Source organism: Delphinapterus leucas, chromosome 17 (genome assembly GCF_059928025.1).
Source record: "Delphinapterus leucas isolate spDelLeu-1000000601 "Yukka" chromosome 17, BTC_Dleu_Yukka2, whole genome shotgun sequence".
Classification (NCBI taxonomy): Eukaryota; Metazoa; Chordata; class Mammalia; order Artiodactyla; family Monodontidae; genus Delphinapterus; species Delphinapterus leucas.
In genome coordinates, this window is record NC_143145.1 from 18,956,656 (window position 1) to 18,976,086 (window position 19,431).

At 41.9% G+C, this 19,431-nt stretch overlaps 1 protein-coding gene across 1 annotated transcript; it reads left to right on the forward strand.

Moving 5' to 3' along the window:
• Positions 1 to 17,287, forward strand: DSCC1 (DNA replication and sister chromatid cohesion 1). The gene is made up of 9 exons (XM_022555600.3): positions 1 to 402; positions 2,869 to 3,037; positions 5,438 to 5,572; positions 7,775 to 7,865; positions 9,942 to 10,080; positions 10,539 to 10,591; positions 10,783 to 10,937; positions 13,340 to 13,488; positions 16,713 to 17,287. Exons 1-9 carry the CDS (start codon positions 224 to 226, stop codon positions 16,819 to 16,821), a joined length of 1,179 nt encoding a protein of 392 aa, XP_022411308.1. The 5' UTR covers positions 1 to 223; the 3' UTR covers positions 16,822 to 17,287.
• Positions 17,288 to 19,431: the final 2,144 nt, after the last annotated feature.

Genomic DNA, 19,431 nt, shown 5'->3' on the forward strand with positions numbered 1-19,431 from the left:
GCGGGGCACGAGTCCGGGAAGCTTTCGGACTCTCTCGGGGACGCCCCCGCGGCACGCTCCGCCCCGGAAACACGCCCCCAGCCGCCTAGGCGCGCTTTTAAAACAGGCACAGTTCTATTTCTTGTTTCGCCGGGTCGCGGCCTCCCGGGGAGCTTCATTCTCGTGTCTTAAACCTGCGGCCCCTCGCGCACCGCGGGACCCCCCCCCCCGACCCCGCGCAGCGATGAGGAGGACCCGCGACGAAGTGGACGCGACCCTGCAGATCGCCAAGCTGAACGCGGCCGAGCTGCTGCCCACCGTGCACTGCCTGGGCTTCGGCCCCGGGGCCAGCGCAGCCGCCGGCGACTTCTGCCTGCTCGAGTTGGAGCCCTCGCTGTGCCAGCAGCTTGAGGCAGGACACAGGTGAGCCGGGGCCGGGACCTGCCGCCTCCAGCCTCGTGCCATCCACCTTCTGATTTTCCTGCGGGAAAACACAGGATGGGGAAACTGGGCCAGAGAGGTGCATTGATTTGACCAGGTCCCTCGCAGCAGGTCGGTGACCTGATCCCCAGCTGGCTGCCTTTTCCCGAGGAGTCCGCGCCACTTTTAATCCGTCCAGTTAGCTGGACTAGTCCGGCTGGTCTTGGAGGCCTCTGTCTGCGGAAACAAGTCCGGAAATAGAACCTCGGGGAAGTTTTGGAGATGTTAACAGTGAGACCAGGCACTGCACAGAACGCTTTGCCATTCTGAAAGTCCAATGGTAATATCCAGTATTTATGGAGTCCCTCTTGCCTGCTACTTATATGTATTTTACTCAGTAGATAGGACTTGGGGGGAATGAGTGTAAAGCTGTTTTTACAGACTTGGTAATTGTGGAAGGCCCTCAAGAAACAGACTTGCTTGGGGTCGCTCAGTGGGGATCGGAAGCTGTTTTCTAATTCTAGGTCAGCTACACATTTGCTGCAAGACCATGGGTTGAAAAACAGAGGAGGGCTTCCCTGGTGGCGCAGTGGTTGAGAGTCCGCCTGCCGATGCAGGGGACGCGGGTTCGTTCCCCGTCCGGGAGGATCCCACATGCCACGGAGCGGCTGGGCCCGTGAGCCATGGCCGCTGGGCCTGCGCGTCCGGAGCTTGTGCTCTGCAACGGGGGAGGCCACGGCAGTGAGAGGCCCGCGTACCGCAAAAACAAAACAAAACAAAGCAAAAACAGGAGAAGTCCGTTCTCTCAACTTTGTGCAGTCCCTGGAAATGAGGGAAATGAGGAGTTAGGGACTCTGGTTTAACTCTGTTCTGCTCTGTTGTTCCTCTCACACCTGTATTTTATTAGGTATCGTTTGTTCTCTTTTATGTTTTTTTTAATTGAATCCTTCAGGCTTTCACTTTGCCTACTTTACTCATCTAGCCGTGTTATAGTTAACTGGCCAGTCTTCAGATGCTAGCAATAACGTATCTTTAAGGGAACTGAAGGAGAACGTCACTCATGGGTTTTCATCCCAGCTGAGTTGGCAGGAATTTGAGAAAAGACTTCAGGTGCGAGGACCTTCTTTGTCCAGTTATAGTTAATCTAGCTGACAAAAACCAGAATGAAAATGTGTGTTTTAATTTTTTTTTTTTTTGTAGAGGGAAGGGGTAGTTGTTTTAAACGAAATATTTGAAAGCAGGGATAGTGCCACGTGGAAATAAATGTTAAGAGTAGGTACTTGGGACTATTAAATGTTGTTAGCACCAAGAAGCTTTAAAAAACCTTTTATTTTCACTTAAGGATTAGTTGTTGTTTTTTTTTTTTTGCGGTACACGGGCCTCTCACTGTTGCGGCCTCTCCCGTTGAGGAGCACAGGCTCCGGACGCGCAGGCCCAGAGGTCATGGCTCACGGGCCCAGCCACTCCGCGGCATGTGGGATCTTCCCGGACCAGGGCACGAACCCGTGTCCCCTGCATTGGCAGGCGGACTCTCAACCACTGTGCCACCAGGGAAGCCTCAAAGGATTGGTTTTAAAAAAATATTTTCAGTCTTCTATTTCAGGTTTTTTATTATTTATTTAAAAGAAATGAATTGTGTACAGGAGGTTTAAATACTTTATAGACAAGGAAAACTACTAGAATCAGCTCCTTTTTTGTCATCTCCATTATCTTTATCATTTTTCTTCTTCCACCTCCTCACTTTTGTCCTTCCCCTCTTCCTTCTTCTTGCTTTTTTCCATCTGTGACCCTTTGTCAGAGACATCATTTAGTTTAGTTTGTAAACATACCATTTTCATATTTTTCATTCAACATTGCAGCTTTCTTTTCTCAGGGTCCCGATTTCTTTGCAGCATAGGTGACGATTAGGCCAGGTTGTGCTCCTTTGATTGTTAGGGGATACTCAGGCCAAAACAAGGACAGCTCTTGGGTGGGTACCAGGACCAGCAGCATGGTCATCATCTGGGAGCTTATTAGTAATGCAGAGTCCTAGGTCCCATGCCAGGCATACTGCATCCTGGTCTGCTTTTTAACAGGGTTCCCTAACGTGCCTACACATAAGTTTGAGAAGTATTGCTTCAGTAATTTTAGAAAGTTGTGAAATCTTGACTGAAGCTTTTGGAAGCTTTTCCCAGCAGTTTGCACAAAGATGCCACGTGGTAACATTTGGCCTCTTGGCCTCCTTGGATCTTTTTTGCCCATGTGGAATTATTTTTCCTTAGTGAGGGCACCGGCTGCCCCTCTGGGTCTCAATTGGCCCAGGCCTTGCTCTGTGGAGCTCATGGGAGGGCTGTGAGAGCAGGGGCCAGACACAGCCTTAAGACTTAGCTTTAAATTCTAGAAGCCTAGGGGATTTTGGAACTGTTTATAATGAAGATGTCCATTGGTGTCTCAGTAAACCAAGTATTTTCTTTTCCCACTTTCCTGCAGCCTTGTGATTCGTGGTGATAAGGATGAGAAGGCCGTTCTGTGCAGTAAAGACAAAACATATGACTTGAAAATAGCAGACACTTCCAATATGTTGCTTTTTATTCCTGGTTGTAAAACTCCAGACCAGATGAAGATGGAAGAGACACACTGTAACATTATTCACACTGAGGTACCGTCTTCTGTCTCCTGATTTATGTGAGAATGACAACACATGTGCCAATCTTGCATTTAATTAAAAACTCGAGGTGTGGGACTTCCCTGGCGGACCAGTGGTTAAAATTCCGTGCTCCCAATACAGGGGGCAAGGGTTGGATCCCTGGTCGGGGGAACTAAGATCCTGCATGCCACACAGCGTGGCCAAAAAAAGCAAACAAACAAACTTGAGTTGTGAAATGTACAATCATAGAGAATCTGAAAAGTTCCCTAATGAAATTTGAAATTTCTCAGCATTATTTTTGTTTGTTCAGAGTCACGTAAAGTTGTCTTTCTTATCCCAATCTGATTTTTAAGTCCCAGATAAGCTGACCATTTTCTGTAATATAGAAAATCTGCTATTAGGTGACTCATTTTAAAAGTTTTACCATGGGGCTTCCCTGGTGACGCAGTGGTTGAGAGTCCGCTTGCCGATGCAGGGGACACGGGTTCGTGCCCCGGTCTGGGAGGATCCCACATGCCGCGGAGCGGCTGGGCCCGTGAGCCGTGGCCGCTGAGCCTGCGCGTCCAGAGCCTGTGCTCCGCAACGGGAGAGGCCACAGCAGTGAGAGGCCCGCGTACCGCAAAAAAAAAAAAAAAAAAGTTTTACCATGGATAGGTTTTGAAAGGACTCCCTCAAACCATAACTAGTGCATTAGATGAGGTAGAGAAATGAAGAAATTTGTTTCTGAGGGAAGTGTGTTTTTCACCTTTGAAATTAGTTTAGTTCATTACTATTCATAGCCATGTATAACAAATTTTTAATTATTTTGGAGACTGCTGTTGGCAGTTGGCAACAGTTTGGTATCTGTTGGCAGATACCAGACCAAAGTTTCCATGCTGCCTAAATTGTTACATATATACAATCAAAGCACAGCCCTTAAATCTATTAAACTTTAGGCCAGCTACTTCCTAAAAACAGAATTGGAATAGAAATAAGGGAAAATACTGGGACATTTCAGTGATTCATATATGTTGCTAGAACAGAAGAGCTGCCAGTAAATATTGTATTTTGTTTTTTGTAGGGTTTTGTAGGTGTTTTGGGAGGGTATAACAACACCTGTGAGTATCTTTGAGCTCTTATGGGAATTCTGTGTTCTGAGACTGAATAAAACTTAACAAAGCTCTACTAACCAGAGTTTTTAAATCTGTGGTTGCATTTTAGATGCCTAAAAAGGCTGGGTAAGGAATGCACGTGAGCAAAGCAGACTGGTGTTGATAAATGGTAGTGGATACCCAGTCTCAGGAGTAATAGGGAATGGGGGATCTCTGGCAGATTGGAGCACACAAGCCCCAAGTAAGTGCATGGGCATTTCTTGGCCTTGTGGGAAAGCAGGCCCAGCATTGCCAGATCTTCTGATTTCCTTTGTCCAAGTGAAGCTTAAAATTTAGATTTTGGGGGGCAACATCTTATTTTTCGATGTTGACAACTAATGAAAACTCTATACTAAACCTCCCTTTTTCCCCAACACAAAAGTACACACCATCTGTGCATTGGATACAGCCAGCAGGCTGCCAATTTGTGAACTGTGGATGAAATCAATCTTTGTGTTTTGGTCCTTAAACTTTTCTCAGATTCAGCAGCATCTCCATTAGGCTCTGGGCCTTGTGTTGTCAATCAAGGCTTCTACTAGTTTTAGAGTAGATGCATTCCCTGACCTTGCATGTTAGAGCTGGAAGGAGACAATCCATTTCTGCCTTTTTCCCTTCTTTCATGTGAAACAGTTATTGGGCACCTACTAAGTGCTAGACATTGGGCAAATCCTGGAGATACAGAGAGAGATAAATATTTATCCATCATTTAGCCACTGTCACCTGGATTTCTTTAAGTGATAAGCCTCTCACTGTTTCACAAGTCCATAAGGAATTAGTTGCAATTCTAACTAGTGGGAAGTTCTTGTATTGAATAGGAGTCTTTCTTCCTTAACATAATGAGCAACACAGAACAAGGGTTCCCCCCCTTCCCTTTATCATATATTAATTGTTTGAAGAGAGTGATAATGCTTTTTCTTTGTTTTCTGTTTGTCAGCCTAAAGATATTCTTCTTCTGTGTTTCTACCTGGTTTGCAGAATTCTCACCATCCTGGTCATTCTTTTCTGGGCATACTCTAGTTTCCAGCGTATACTTGAGATATGGAGCTTAATTATCCATTCTCACTATGTTGGCAGTCTCTTCTTAACTGGGGATTGAAAAGATGTTACCTGAAGATACCCATCCATCTGCTTGAGATGGGTGGATGGGGGCCTTCTCAACAGAAAGAATACTTTGGCTCCCTTTTCTTGCTTCTTGTGGAGGGCAGATGGGTTGGTTGAAATTTTATATGAAGATTTCTTTTAGAATGGCCCCTAAATATTATGATGTATTTGTAATTTCTAGATCTTTGGTTTTTCTAATAATTACTGGGAATTAAGAAGATGTAGACCTAAATTAAAGAAGCTAAAGAAACTTTTGATGGAAAATACCTATGAAGGACCTGACAGTCAAAAAGAAAAGGATTCAAATCACTCAAAAGTAAGACTAGTATTTTCATTTTTTAATTTGGAATTTAAAAAATAGAGCTGTAGAGACACTTAATGCTGACTTCTTTTTAAAGTTCATATTATGAAAATTTCAAACATACCCCAAAACAGAAAGATCTCCATATATTCATCACTCTCTTGAACATCTGTCAATATTTTGTCAATCTCATTTATTCTGTCCACCTGCTGCCTTCCACCTTTTTTGTTTTTTGTCTTTTTCTGGAGTATTTTAAAGCAAGTCCTAGATATCATGGTGACATTTATGTAGCTGAAAGCTTCTCATGTTCCTAACTAAGAAATAATAGTTTTTTAGAGGTTAAGATAATTTATTTAATTAAAAGTTATAATTAGGGGCTCTTGAGAAAAGACATTATGAAAATGGAAAGTCAGAATGGACTAATTCCTGGAAGTATGGAAAAATATTTATAAACCAGGTAAAAAAAAATTTAAGTTTTAAATATAATTCAAAGTTATAGAACTCTCCTGGTATTCTGAAGACCATATTTGTATTAGAAGTTTGACTGACTGAATTTTTTTTCTTTGTAACAGCTTTATTGAGATATAATTCATATACCAAGCAATTTACTCATTTTAAAGTATATAATCCACCGGTTTTTAGTACATTAACAGAGTTATGCAGTCATCACAATGAAGTTTAGAATATTTTCACCACCCCCAAAAGAAACCCTGTACCCCTTAGCTGTTAATTTCTAATCCTACCTTTCCCTCCTTCTCTCTCCCACCTCCACCCTAGGCAGCCACTAATCTACTTTGTGTCTCTATTGATTTGCCTCTTCTGGACCTTTCATATGAATAGAATCAGTAAGTGGCCTTTTCCGACAGGCTTCTTTGGCTTAGCATGCTGTTTTCAAGGTTCGTTCATGTTGTAGCATGCATCGGTAGTTCATTCCTTTTTACTGCTGAATAGTACCCCATCTTATGGATATACCATAGTTTATTCATCCATTCATCAGTTGATGGACATTTGGGTAGTTTCTACTTTTTGAATATTATTGATTATTTAATAATTATGGATAACACTGTTGTGAACGTTCATGTACAAGTTTCTAGGGAACCTATGTTTTCATTATTCTTGGATATATACACACACACACACACACACACACACACATACATACATACATACATACCTACCTAAAGGTGAAATTGATGGGCCCTGTGCTTACTCTGTATAACCTTTTGGGGAACTCCCGGACTGTTTTCCAAAGTGGCTGCACTATTTGACATTTCCATTGTATGAGGGTTCCAGTTTCTCCACGTCCTAGACAGCAATTGTTTCTATCTGTCTTTTCTGTATCCATCCTAATGGGTTTGAAGTGGTATCACTGTGGTTTTGATGTGCACTTCCCTGATGACTAATGATGTTGAGCATCTTTTCATGTGCTGGTTGACTATTTCTGTATCTTTGGAGAATGCCTATACAGAAACCCCTTTGCCCAATTTTTAATTGGGTTATTTATCTATTTATTACTAAATTGTAGGAGAGTTCTTTATATAATCTAAATACAAGCTCCTTGACAGATACATGATATGCAAATATTTTCTCCTATTTTGAGTCGCCTTTTCTTGATTTTTTAAAATTGAGGTAAATAAACAGAACATAAAATTTACCACTTTAACCATTTTGACCTGTACAGCTCTGTGGCATTACATACACTCACATTGCTCTGCAACCATCACCAGTATCCATCTATAGAAAATTTTCATCTTCCCAACCTGAAACTCTGTACCTATTAAACACTAACTCCCCAGTTTCCCCTGGCTCTCAACCTCCGGCAACCACTATTCCACTTCATGTCTCTGTGAATTTGTCTATGCCAAATCTCCCATGTAAGTGGAATCATACAGTATTTGTCCTTTTGTGTTGATGATGTTTTGAAATACACAAGTTTTCATTTTGATGAAGTCCACATTATCTGTCTTTTGTTGCTTGTGTTTTTGGCACCATATCTAAAACCATTGCCACATCCAACATCACAAAGAGTTATCCTCTGTTTTCTTCTAAGAATCCACTGATTTTATGTAGTAATCATTACAGATTAATAAAAGAAATTAAACTAGGGTACCTTGCCTTAATCTCTTCTATGTATTTATTCAATAAGTCTAAAAAAAATTCTTTGGTCTTAAAATGTGCTTGCTTTTTTTTTTTTTTTTTCCTGTTTTCTTGTTTCAGTATACAACTGAAGATTTGCTTGATCAAATTCAGGCAAGTGAGGAAGAAATAATGGCCCAGTTACAAGTTCTAAATGCCTGTGAGATTGGAGGTAGCATGACTTACTATTATTAATAATGATGGAATTGGGCATTATATGAGAGACATTTTTGGACATCTTCACCTGTTTATTGCTGTTCCATGCTATTTATTTAACCTTCTTTTGGGCTCAGAGATGATATTTGTATTTTGGGGTGTGGGGTAGAGACTACGTGTGATCACCTTTACAGTCTCTGACCAGTGACTTTTTCTACTCCTTACAGGCCTTTTTCTTTGGACTGAGTGGTAATAGAAGAACCATATTAGATCAGGAAAGGTCTTAGATATTAGGTAGTCTAATCCCTTCATTGTTTTCAATAGGTGAGGAAACTAAGGCCTAGGAAGGGAAACGGACCTGTCCAGGGTTCCATGTTGAGTTAGTGACAGGATAAGGCATAAAACCCAGGTACTTGAACTCCTGGTTCAGAATTAACTCACTGTATTTCCAAATTGCTTGGAAGATGTGTTTCTTCTTGTGATAACTCAACATACTTTTAAATGTGTTAAGTAGTTTACGTAAGAAACCTGTATAAAAGTTGTAGTGGTATGTGTTGGTCTCAGGGGTTGATGGAGAAGCCCAGTACTATCTTGTATTTTGATTATCTCCTGGTCTGGAGTGGTAGAGTAGGAGCTATTTTTTTTTCTGGCATCTGGGCCTGTAGTAATACTTGAGTAGATGTTTGTGTGCATTTATCAGCCCTCTTTTTTTTTTTTTTGTGGTACGCGGGCCTCTCACTGTTGTGGCCTCTTTGGTTGCAGAGCACAGGCTCCGGATGCACAGGCCCAGCGGCCATGGCTCACGGGCCCAGCCGCTCCGCGGCATGTGGGATCTTCCCGGACCGGGACACGAACCCGTGTCCCCTGCATCGGCAGGTGGACTCTCAACCACTGCGCCACCAGGGAAGCCCTTTTTCAGCCCTCTTAAGCTTGCCCAGAGAAGCAGCTTAATTCTGCACCCATGTGTTAGAAAGGAGGAAATTGGCATGGTTTGGTGGATGCACTCCTAAATCTTTTAAGCAAGATTAGCTTTTGTGAGACTGTAACTCTCAAATGTGGTGAATTCTGCTGAGTGAAGCAGCTGCAGATGACTTTATAACTAACTGGAAACACTTAGCTCTTTGTTGTGGTTCCTTGAGACACATTTGGTCCTAATCATCGGGCATAAAGTTTCTAATTGTGGATGCCTGCTGCTAATTACTATGGTATAGGGGGTCCCATGAATGTTAAGGTTAAAAAAAGAAGAACCAATGGGCTTAATGCAGCCCTCTGTATTATTCACTTATTGCATGGGAATGGATAACATTTTGGAGGGTATGTGTGTGTGAGGATGCAAAGATTATTTTTTCCTAGTTTTCTTTTTCAGTTTTACATCACGCATTCCGTTTTTTAACATTGCCTTTATTTTTTCAGAGTAAGAATAGGAACATTCTTCCTTGGTGTGAGTGTCCTTGAATTGGTGGGTGTGTATGTGATTTGTTTCTCCAGGGGTGGTGGTAGTGCCTTTGGTTATAAGATGGCATTTCATAGTCTTTCACAGGAATAGGGAAATGTGTCTTGAGGCTCAGCTTTCATTTTGCCGCTGGTCCACATTGTACTTCTGAGTCTGTTATCTCTTAAATGATCTAGACTTCTTTATGAGCATGATAACACCTCTCCAAGATCGCTGAGATGAGGGTTGTAACCATGGCAGTGCCCCATAGCAGAGATCACTGTGTGGGATATCCAGCCTATGACCTTCACCTCATTTGTATGACGTTCTAATGAAATGACTGTACCAGCTACATGTTTCCACATTTCCATTTAGAACGACAAGATTATTGTGAGATAATTGAGTATTAAAGCACTTGAAAAAAAATCAAAATGTTAGTCATATGAAAAGTACTCTTTAAAAACCATCTGATCTCCCGTAAGACACAATTTGTAATGATCAGGAGACAAGCATAAACAGGAGCATTATTTATAAAGAAAGCTAAGGCTTTTCATGTCTCCTTTTTGCAGTGGGCAAGAGTTTACTGCTGCTTTATCGGTCTGTCAGCCAATTCATTTGTTTAAAATGTCCTTTGGTAAATATAACTTCTGGAATTTGTAGGTTATTGGAGGATTCTTGAATTTGACTATGAGATGAAACTTCTGAATCACATAACTCAGCTTGTGGATTCTGAATCTTGGTCTTTTAGTAAAGTTCCCTTGAATACATGCCTTCAGGAACTTGGACCATTAGAGACAGAGTAAGTATGTTATTCATTGTCCTTCCAGATTTCCTTAAGGGGAAGAAAATTATTTTCAGGGTAGGACTAAACCCAGGGCATAGACTATTTATATTTTGATATCATATAGAAATCTAAAGAATATACAACCAAGAAGGACTTGGGAATTTTGGTCATTGGGGGTGAATAAATGTGTATCTTTTTTTTCTCTGCCATAAAAAATATAAAGGAATAATTTAAGCTATTTTATAATAAAGGTATGGTCATATAATTTGTGTAAAAATATTTAGCATGGGACCTGGTATATAGTAACTGTCCAGTGTATTTTAGTTAGTTTCTAATGTAAAGTTTTATACTTGGCAACCAAAATCCTTTAGTTATTTCAAATTTATATCTTAGTTTCTAGTTAGCAATGGTGTTTAAAAGATAATGTATAAATATGTGAAAAACTTTTCAAATAAGTGTTTAAAATTTTTCAGGGAAATGATCGGACACTGTCTTAAATGTTATGGAAAGAGATATACAGAGGAAGGTAAGATTGGGAAAGTATATTAATGGGTATTTTAACTCTTATGTGTTAAAATTGGTATGCCTTTTTCAAGTGTCTTCCTGTTAAAAATAAGAACTCCATAGGGTGATGGGAGATGAGTTGTGTATAAAAATGAGTAGTATAATTAATTGTCAGAGGACCATATGAAACTCTCTTTGATACGTTTTCCTTAGGTGAAGTTTATTTTGAATTGAGTGCAGATAAAATCTGCAGAGCTACAGCAGAAATGCTACTTCAGAATGCAGTGAAATTCAATCTCGCTGAGTTTCAAGAAGTGTGGCAACAGAGTGTTCCTGAAGGAGTGATAACTAGGCTCGATCAGCTTAAGGTAAGGTAGCGATGGTGATTACCTCCATAACTCAGCAGGTTACTAGGTGAAATGAAGCCTGTATTGGAACTGAATTTGGAGCCTGTTTATTTTCCTAGCCCCCCATTAGGAGTGCATTCTACATCACAAAAATCCTTAAAAAACCCCCCAAAATCCCACTTTATTGAAGTGTAATTTACATATCACAGTTCACCCTTTTGAAAAGGGTGATTTGTAGTAAATTTAATGAGTTACCAGCCACCACAGTCTAGTTTTAGAACATTTGTCAACTCAGTGAGATCACTCGGGCCCATTTACAGTTTATCCTGGTTCCCACCTGGTGTATCTCATTTTGTTCCTTTTCTCTCCATTTCCATCAGCATTGTCTTAGCTGAAACTATCATGTTTGGCTCACAATAGCATCCCGAAGCGGGCCTTCTGTACTTTTAACTGCCCACCTCCAATCCATTCTCTGCGGTGCTACTAAAATGATCTTTCAAAAATGTCCATCAGATTAGATGAACTTCTTGCTTAAATCACTTTAATGATTTCCCATTGCATTTAAGATATAAAATCCAGAGTATTATAATATAAAATAATATTTTACAATAAAATATGTAAAATCTTGGTCTACAAGGCTCTTCATACCATCCCCTGTAAGCTTCATCTCTTGATACTTTCTCTCCTGTCTACTGCATACCAGCCTTCTTTCAGATTTTTAAGATCATCAAGCTCTTTCCTACCTTAGGACTTTTACACAAAGCTTTTTGTTCTAGAATAAACTTCTCCCCAGTTTCACCTGGCCACCTCCTACACATCTTTGAGTCACTTCATCAAGGAGGCCTTCCTTTACTCTAAAAAAAATACTTCCTGTTTTACTCTCCATGGCACCCTGGATTTCTCCTTCATGGTACTCTCACTTAGCTTCAGAAAAATGTTTCATTATGTGGTTCCCTGCTCTCCACTTTAATAGAATTTTTTTCACTGTTGCTTGCCAATATATAGCATACTGCCTGGCATGTAGTATATGCTCAAAGAGAATTTATTAAATAAGTGAGAGTATTTGCTCAATATTTACAGAGTTCCTTTTATGTCTAAACACCTTGCTAGATGCTGAGCAGAAAACGTCACACAAGGTGCCATCTAGGTCCTCAGCCTGGGGTCCGGCAGTGGGGGTGCACATTACATGTATATATCTCTTCTGACAATGTAGAGTGATCTGTGCCATGGGAAAAGCATGCACAAGGTGTTATGGGAGCAAATGAAGGGGCTTATCCATCTGACTGGTCAATCAGGGATGATTTTCTGAAGGAATGAATGTTTTAGCTGCCGAGTATGAAAGGATCATGTGTTACTCTAGACGGAAGGGCAGAGACAAGGTTCCAGGAGAGACAAGGTTCCAGGAGAGCATGGAGGGATAAAAATTGGGACACACAGTAGGGATGCATGACTGGAGGGAAGGGTGCTGGTGAGTTGGTGAAGGACACTATGGACTGTGCTAAGGAATTTCAACTCTATCTAGAAAGCTCTTTGGGGCCATTGAGTGGCATCAGTTAGAAATGCTACCTGATGAGTTTTGCCTTTTGGAAAGAACACTATGACAGTAATGAGGATGGATTGATGGAAGGTTGGCTAGATTATGAAAAATTTAGGTTTCCAATACTTTACTCCTAACTAAGAGAGTATTGGCCAAAGAAATAGGTGGTGGGGAAAGGATAGAGAAATGTTAAGACCTTAAAATCTATATGACTTAGTGACCACTTACATGTGGGGTTTGAATAATGGAATCTAGGATGATGCCTTGGTTTCCTAGGATTAGCAGGATGAGAACAGGTTTGGATGACAAACACAATGAGTGCATATATAGGTTTGGATATAGAGGTCTGGTGCTTGGAAGAGGGATTTGAGTTGAAGATACTTGCTGATGACTGTAATATTTGCAAGTAAGTGGTGGCTGAAGTCACGGGTTTAGAGAGGTTACCTAGGACAGTGACGGTGAAACAAGTAGCGGGATGGGGTAGGGGGCCAGGGAACTACAACATCAGGTTAGGAGAAAAATAATGAGATCGTGATGCAGGCTTAAAGGCTTAGAGGAAGGAGTGACCAACACTAACAAAATAAACGGGTCTAGCGAGATGAATCCAAGAAAAGGGCCCACTGGATTTGGCAACGACAGGTCATCAGTGACCTTTAGAACTAGAGCCATCTCAAGAAATTGGTGGTAGTAAAAGCCAGGTTACAAGTAAGTCACTGCTTAGAGGAGCTCTTTTATGAAAAAGGCTATTGTAAGTTTCTGGGTAGTTTGTGTAAGTTTCATGTGGATGATGTTTTAAATACCTTGGGCTAAGCTAAACGTAAGGTAAATGAGTCATTTTTAAACATCAGACCATTACTTGAACTGTCCTTTTTCTCATTTCTTACAGGGTTTAGCCTTGGTGGATAGACACTCAAGACCAGAAATCATATTTTTGCTGAAAGTAGATGATTTGCCTGAGGATAATCAGGAACGGTTTAACAGTCTCTTCTCTCTGAGGGAGAAGTGGACAGAAGAAGACATTGCTCCATATATTGAGTAAGTAATTTCTTACAAATTGATTTTTTTTTTTTTTTTTTTTTACGGTACGCGGGCCTCTCACCGCTGTGGCCCCTCCTGCTGCAGAGCACAGACTCCGGACGCGCAGGCTCAGCGGCCACGGCTCACGGGCTCAGCCGCTCCGCAGCATGTGGGATCCTCCCAGACCGGGGCATGAACCTGTGTCCCCTGCATCGGCAGGCGGACTGTCAACCACTGCGCCACCAGGGAAACCCACAAATGGATTTTGACTGTTCTTATGATGAGTGGCATAGGGTTTTAGATTATCAGAATTTTTTTTTTTTTTTTTTTGAGTATTCCTGGAAGACACTGCTTCCTTCCAGACTTTCTCCAGTGGTGGCTGTCTTCTCTATCATTCTTCACAACTGCTGATCTGGGAGGGTGGGGTATGTGTCATCTCTCTTCCTTACTACTGCTTCTAGAATCACTTCGTTGCTCTTCTCCTTTCAAACTGCAGCTCATAGAGGGACAGTCAACTATATACCCTCCTATGACTCTAAGGCAAGCACCCCTCTCTGATGGCCACCTTCTTTCTTTCCCACTCCCTTACTTTAACATTCTGGTAGAAGCCAGACTGTGGAAGAACAAGTTAGCCCTGAAGCCACTGCTTGTAGAACCAATCTCAAAGCCACTAATAAACACTACCACTTCCTCACTGCATCTCCCGCCTCTCAGGGCCTCTCTCTTCTCTTTCCCCGGCTTGCTTTCCAGGGTCAGTCTTTCTAACTCTTACTGTACCCGCTCTACTCTTTGCACCCTATCTCTGTGTCTTGTCATACCTCATTGGCAAAAATCTGCAAAGATTAAACCCAACTTTCTGTTTACTCTGTACCTGCACCAGGGCAGCTGAAATTTCCTGGAGAGAAATGACACAGTGTGGCTTGCTAGTCTCACTTAAAAACTTAAGTGGTAATTAGCAGGGCCCCTGACAAGGCACCATTTCCTCATGAAACTTTTCAACCATTGGAACTTACTTTACATCTTTTTTTCTCTTTTCATAGCAGCAATACCCCGTTTCCTCTTCATCCTCAGCTTATGACCGTATTTTCTTTTTTGGCTGCATTGGGTCTTCGTTGCCGTGCATGGGCTTTCTCTAGTTGAGGCGATCAGGGTCTCCTCTTCATTGCAGTGCGCGGGCTTCTCATTGCGGTGTCTTCCCTTGTTGCAGTTGCAGAGCACGGGCTATAGGCGCGTGGGCTTTAGTAGTTGTGGCGCATGGTCTCAGTAGTTGTGGCTCGCGCTCTAGAACGCAGGCTCAGTAGTTGTGGCACACGGCTTAGTTGCTCCGCGGCATGTGGGATCTTCTTAGACCAGAGCTCGAACCTGTGTCCCCTGCATTGGCAGGCAGATTCTTAACCACTCTACCACCAGGGAAGCCCACGACCATATTTCTTGAGAAAACAGAAGCAGACAAGACAAGACAAATACCTCCTTTCCCATGGCCTAGCCTGCCAGCCTCCTGTGTGGGCACACACTTGCTCTGCCGTCCATCCTGTGTGATGCATGAACTGTCCTTGCTCCTAAGGCCAACCCTCCTTCTGCACTAGATCCATCCCCTCTGATCCTCCCCTTGTTAAAAGGATCCTCTAGTTGTCCCTTCCCGTGTTGTGTTATCAACGTCTCCCACCAACTGGATTATGGCCAGCAACACATGTGTCACTATGAACAGTATTCTGTAGTACTGTTCATCTTAAAAAAAAAATAACAGTCTACGGTACCCCACGTCCTCTGCTCTCCTTCACAAGAAAGCTCCCTTTAAAAGTTTGTGTACTCTCTCTGCTGCTCTGTCTCCCATTCCTTCCTTAACCCGATGGCATCTATCTTTTTTACATTCAGTGGTCAGTTGTCTGGCCTTGTTTACTTGGCCTCTTAACACTATTTGACGCAGTGGACCACTTCCTACTTGAAACACACCAGCCTTCTCCCTTCTCCCCCAAGGCAGCTCCTTTTCCATCTCTTGCTGATGTCTCCTTGTTTTCCCAATCTTTAAATGTCGGAGTGCTCTAGCATTCTATTATTGGCTATCTTCTTTTCATTTTGTATTTTTTCTTTTGGTGCCCTCATGTAAGCCCAGTGACTTCCTAATTTTATCTTCGTACTTGACCTTTTTCCTGAGCTCCAGATTCTTACATCTAGTTACCTAATCTAAATTTCTGCTTGGATATCTAATAGGAATTTCAAACATGCTCATAATGGAACTGTTGATTCCCCCTGTCCTAACCCCATCACCCTCATCTCAGCTACCAGCACTACCATTAATCCAGTTACCCAAGCAAAATGTCTAGAAATCTTCCTTGTCTTTTTTTCTCTTGCCCCCTGTTTCAAACTTTGAGCAAATGCTGATGGATCATCTCATACCTGCCTCTGATTGGTCTCTCTATTTTAGTTTTTGCTCCCTTCTCCTCTCCCCCCTTTTAAACTTCTGGAAAATTTTAAACATTCAAAAGTAACAGTAAAATATAAGGAACCCTCCATGTACTTACTACCTAGCTTCCATAATCATCAACTCATTGCCTCCATTATTTAAAACTTAGATCACATTATGCTTTTCTACGAAATAAAACCCTCCACTGGCTTCCCATTATATGTACAATTAAATTACAACTCCCTCTCATGTTCTTCAAGGCCCTGTGTGATCTTCCCTTGATCCCTTCTCCAGCTCAGGTCCTCCCATATCTTCCCTTCCCTCATGATGTTCCAGTCAAAGTCTTCTCTCCTTTGAGGTACAGAAGAGGAAGCTAAAACTCAGGTAGGGTAGGTAACCTAGATAAGCTCACACAGGTAACCGGGTATCCAGGTTCTCTGAGTCTAGACCCTACTGTATCACATTGCTTTTATGTCTGATTTGGAAGCCTGTGTGATATAATGGAAAAAACCCAGACTTTGGAGACCTACAGAGCCGGCTGCAAAACTTGGCTCCATCCTTTACCACCTGAACCTCAGTTTCCTTATATCTAACGTGGGGTTAAATAATACATTACTCTTACCGTGCAGGTTGGAGATCATACATGCATGTGATGTACCTTGTTCACTTATGGCTTAGTAATCTCTCCCTACCCTATCTCTCCCACAAATACACACCCTTATGTTTGTTGGAAAGATGGATTTGGGGGAGAGAGATATAAATAGCTAGTGCTGTGAAAATTGTGTTATGTTCCCTAGAATATTTATGATGTTGATTAATTTTTTTACTGTTCCCACAGAGATTTGTGTGGAGAGAAGCAAACCATTGGTGCATTACTCACTAAATATTCTCGATCTTCGATTCAAAACGGTGTTAAAGTTTATAACTCAAGAAGACCCATTTCTTAAAAAGAACAACAGTCTTGTCTTTGTGACTAAAGTTGCTTTGTAAAGTTGCTGGTTATAAGAAGACTTTTTATGTATTTGTATTCCAGACTTTTAGAAACCTAATTCTTTGAGGCATTTTTTTTTTTTTGGCAGTACGCGGGCCTCTCACTGTTGTGGCCTCTCCCATTGCGGAGCACAGGCTCTGGACGCGCAGGCTCAGCGGCCATGGCTCACAGGCCCAGCCGCTCCGCAGCATGTGGGATCTTCCCGGACCAGGGCATGAACCCGTGTCCCCTGCATTGGCAGGCGGACTCTCAACCACTGCGCCACCAGGGAAGCCCTTTTGAGGCATTTTTCTCATCTTAAGCATTTTCAAACTACTGCTCTTTTTTTCCTTAAACGTAATAGGGTATTTTATATCTTTCAGGTTATATTTGTATTATGTACACAGTGAAAACAACGACAAAAGAAAGTGTTATTTCCTATATTTAGTGTCTCTTAGTAGTCTTTGTGGGTTTATTTATAGAATAACAGTTTTGATTTTTTTATATTTAAAATTGCATTTCTTTAATTAGGATTTGACATTCTAATTATTAATACATTTAAAAGTTTTCAGAGAGCTAAATAGTTTCCTAGAAGAGAATTATTTATTCACTTAAATGTCATTTCTCAAGTCAGTTCCCCTCTACTTTTGACTTTCTACCCAAACAGGAGGTCACATGATGCTGTATCATTTATCTAAATTAGTTGTTTATATTGATGAAATTGGCTTGACAGCTGCTCCTGTTCACCTGGCTGATGTAGATATGATTTCAGAGAGACAGCAGTGAGCGGTTCTAAAGAGAGATCTTAGTTCCCTGTCCAGGAATTGAACCTGGGTACCTGGATGAAAACCAGGGATCCTAGCCACTAGTCCACCAGGGGCTAGAGGTGAGAAGCAAAGTTCCCCTGGCTCTTGCGCGGTTTGAAAGCAAGAATGTTTCTAGAAGGCAAAAACTGTAAAAACAGGTACAAAGTTTATTATTAGAGACATGGCACAAGTGGGAGAGCACACAGAGAAACAGATTGTTTAAGACAGAAGCAAGGCAGAAATACACACTCAGAGAGATAGGGTGTGGGTGTCCTCCCTACTGAGGAGCGCAGGAAAGAGGTGATTTAAATCACTTACATAAGACAGTTTTTCTGGGTCTTTGTTTACCTTTGGCCAATTATCTTGTTTCTTTTCCCACATCTAACCTGTTCTAGGACACTCCCTAACACGCGTGCCCAACTTTTTGCTAAGGTGGATTCCACCGCAGAGGCTTGTGGGGATGTGTCCACACATATCATGGGTGGCACCCCTCTCTTTTTTGACCTCCAAGGAGCCTTCCTGTGCCTGTGCAGTCAGGGGAATTTTCTTGACCTCAGGAGTGGTCACCTCATCTCTTTACATCAGCAGAGGTCAGCTTCTGCCACTAGCTTTATGCTTGGCGTATAGGGGGGAAAACAAAGCTTCAATTTTACTTCACTTGACAGACACCAGGTGTCCAGCCCAGGGGCCCATCTACTTCCCACCTCAGATATGCACTCTGGGATGAAAGTTTGCGTACTCCCCGTCTGCTTCTTTGTCTCCCATTCTTTCCTTAATCCAGTGACCTCTCTTTAAACCAATTGCATCTATCTCCCTAAATATCCCCCCCATCTTCCATGCCAAATGGTGTTAAAGTTTATAATTCAAGAAGACCCATTTCAATACTAATCCTAAATGAAGAATGCTAACAGTAGTTTATAATCCTATAATAAAGGATACTGACACAGGTAATTCTTGAAAACTACAAGTAATCTCTGGCTGGTTTTGGAATGCTTGATAAAGTTCCTTTACATCTTTACTTTCCTAGTGTGTTTTCGTTTAGACCAAAGTTCAAATTTTAAGTTAGCTAATGAACTTGTCACCAAGACAGTTGGAAGGGGTAGGCCAAGGTTAAATCTGGTCCGAAGTTAATTTTTTTTTTAACTGCATAATCCACAATTAACCAAGATTTAACTTAGTGGAATTTACAACTTTTATTCTCATGCATAAAATGCAAATACGATGGCTTTAAAATATTTGTCCGGTTTTTCAATAAATTCTGCATCTATATAATCCACTAATTTTATGTTTTTCTCAATAAACACTGAGGCAGCACTGCCTAGTGAGGACTCCGGAATTCGATTTAGACTCCTTGAGGTCTAATCACGTATTTTACAGCCTAAATCACTGAGCTCCAGTGAATTTATGGTGTCTTTTCACACAGCGGACCAGAGGCACACCTCTCCTAGTTTCCTATTTCCCGGGTTCCTAGTCGCCAGCCCCTGGCTCTTCGAAAACCTTTTCCCCATACTGTTCAATATGTTTGCGCTAAATCTTTAGTCCTCTAAAATTTAGTGTTTCCTTCTTTCCTTCTCGCTGTGTTCGCCTCACCCACAAAATATCTCTGGCCGCTTTCCGAAATTTTAACAGTGCTCACCCACCGTCCGTATACGAATACACGAAAACAAAAACTCCGGCACTCGGGCAAGCCCCGCCCACTGACACGTAACTTCCGACTCCTGCCCTCACGGCTGTCCCACTTCCGCTGACGTCGCAGGTCAGAGGTGACCGGCAAGATGTCG

Coding starts and splice junctions, on each gene's coding strand:
- DSCC1 (XM_022555600.3), top strand. CDS start 224: ATGAGGAGGACCCGCGACGAAGTGGACGCGACCCTGCAGATCGCCAAG. Junction 3,038..5,437: donor GTAACATTATTCACACTGAG/GTACCGTCTTCT, acceptor TGTAATTTCTAG/ATCTTTGGTTTTTCTAATAA. Junction 10,081..10,538: donor CTTGGACCATTAGAGACAGA/GTAAGTATGTTA, acceptor AAAATTTTTCAG/GGAAATGATCGGACACTGTC.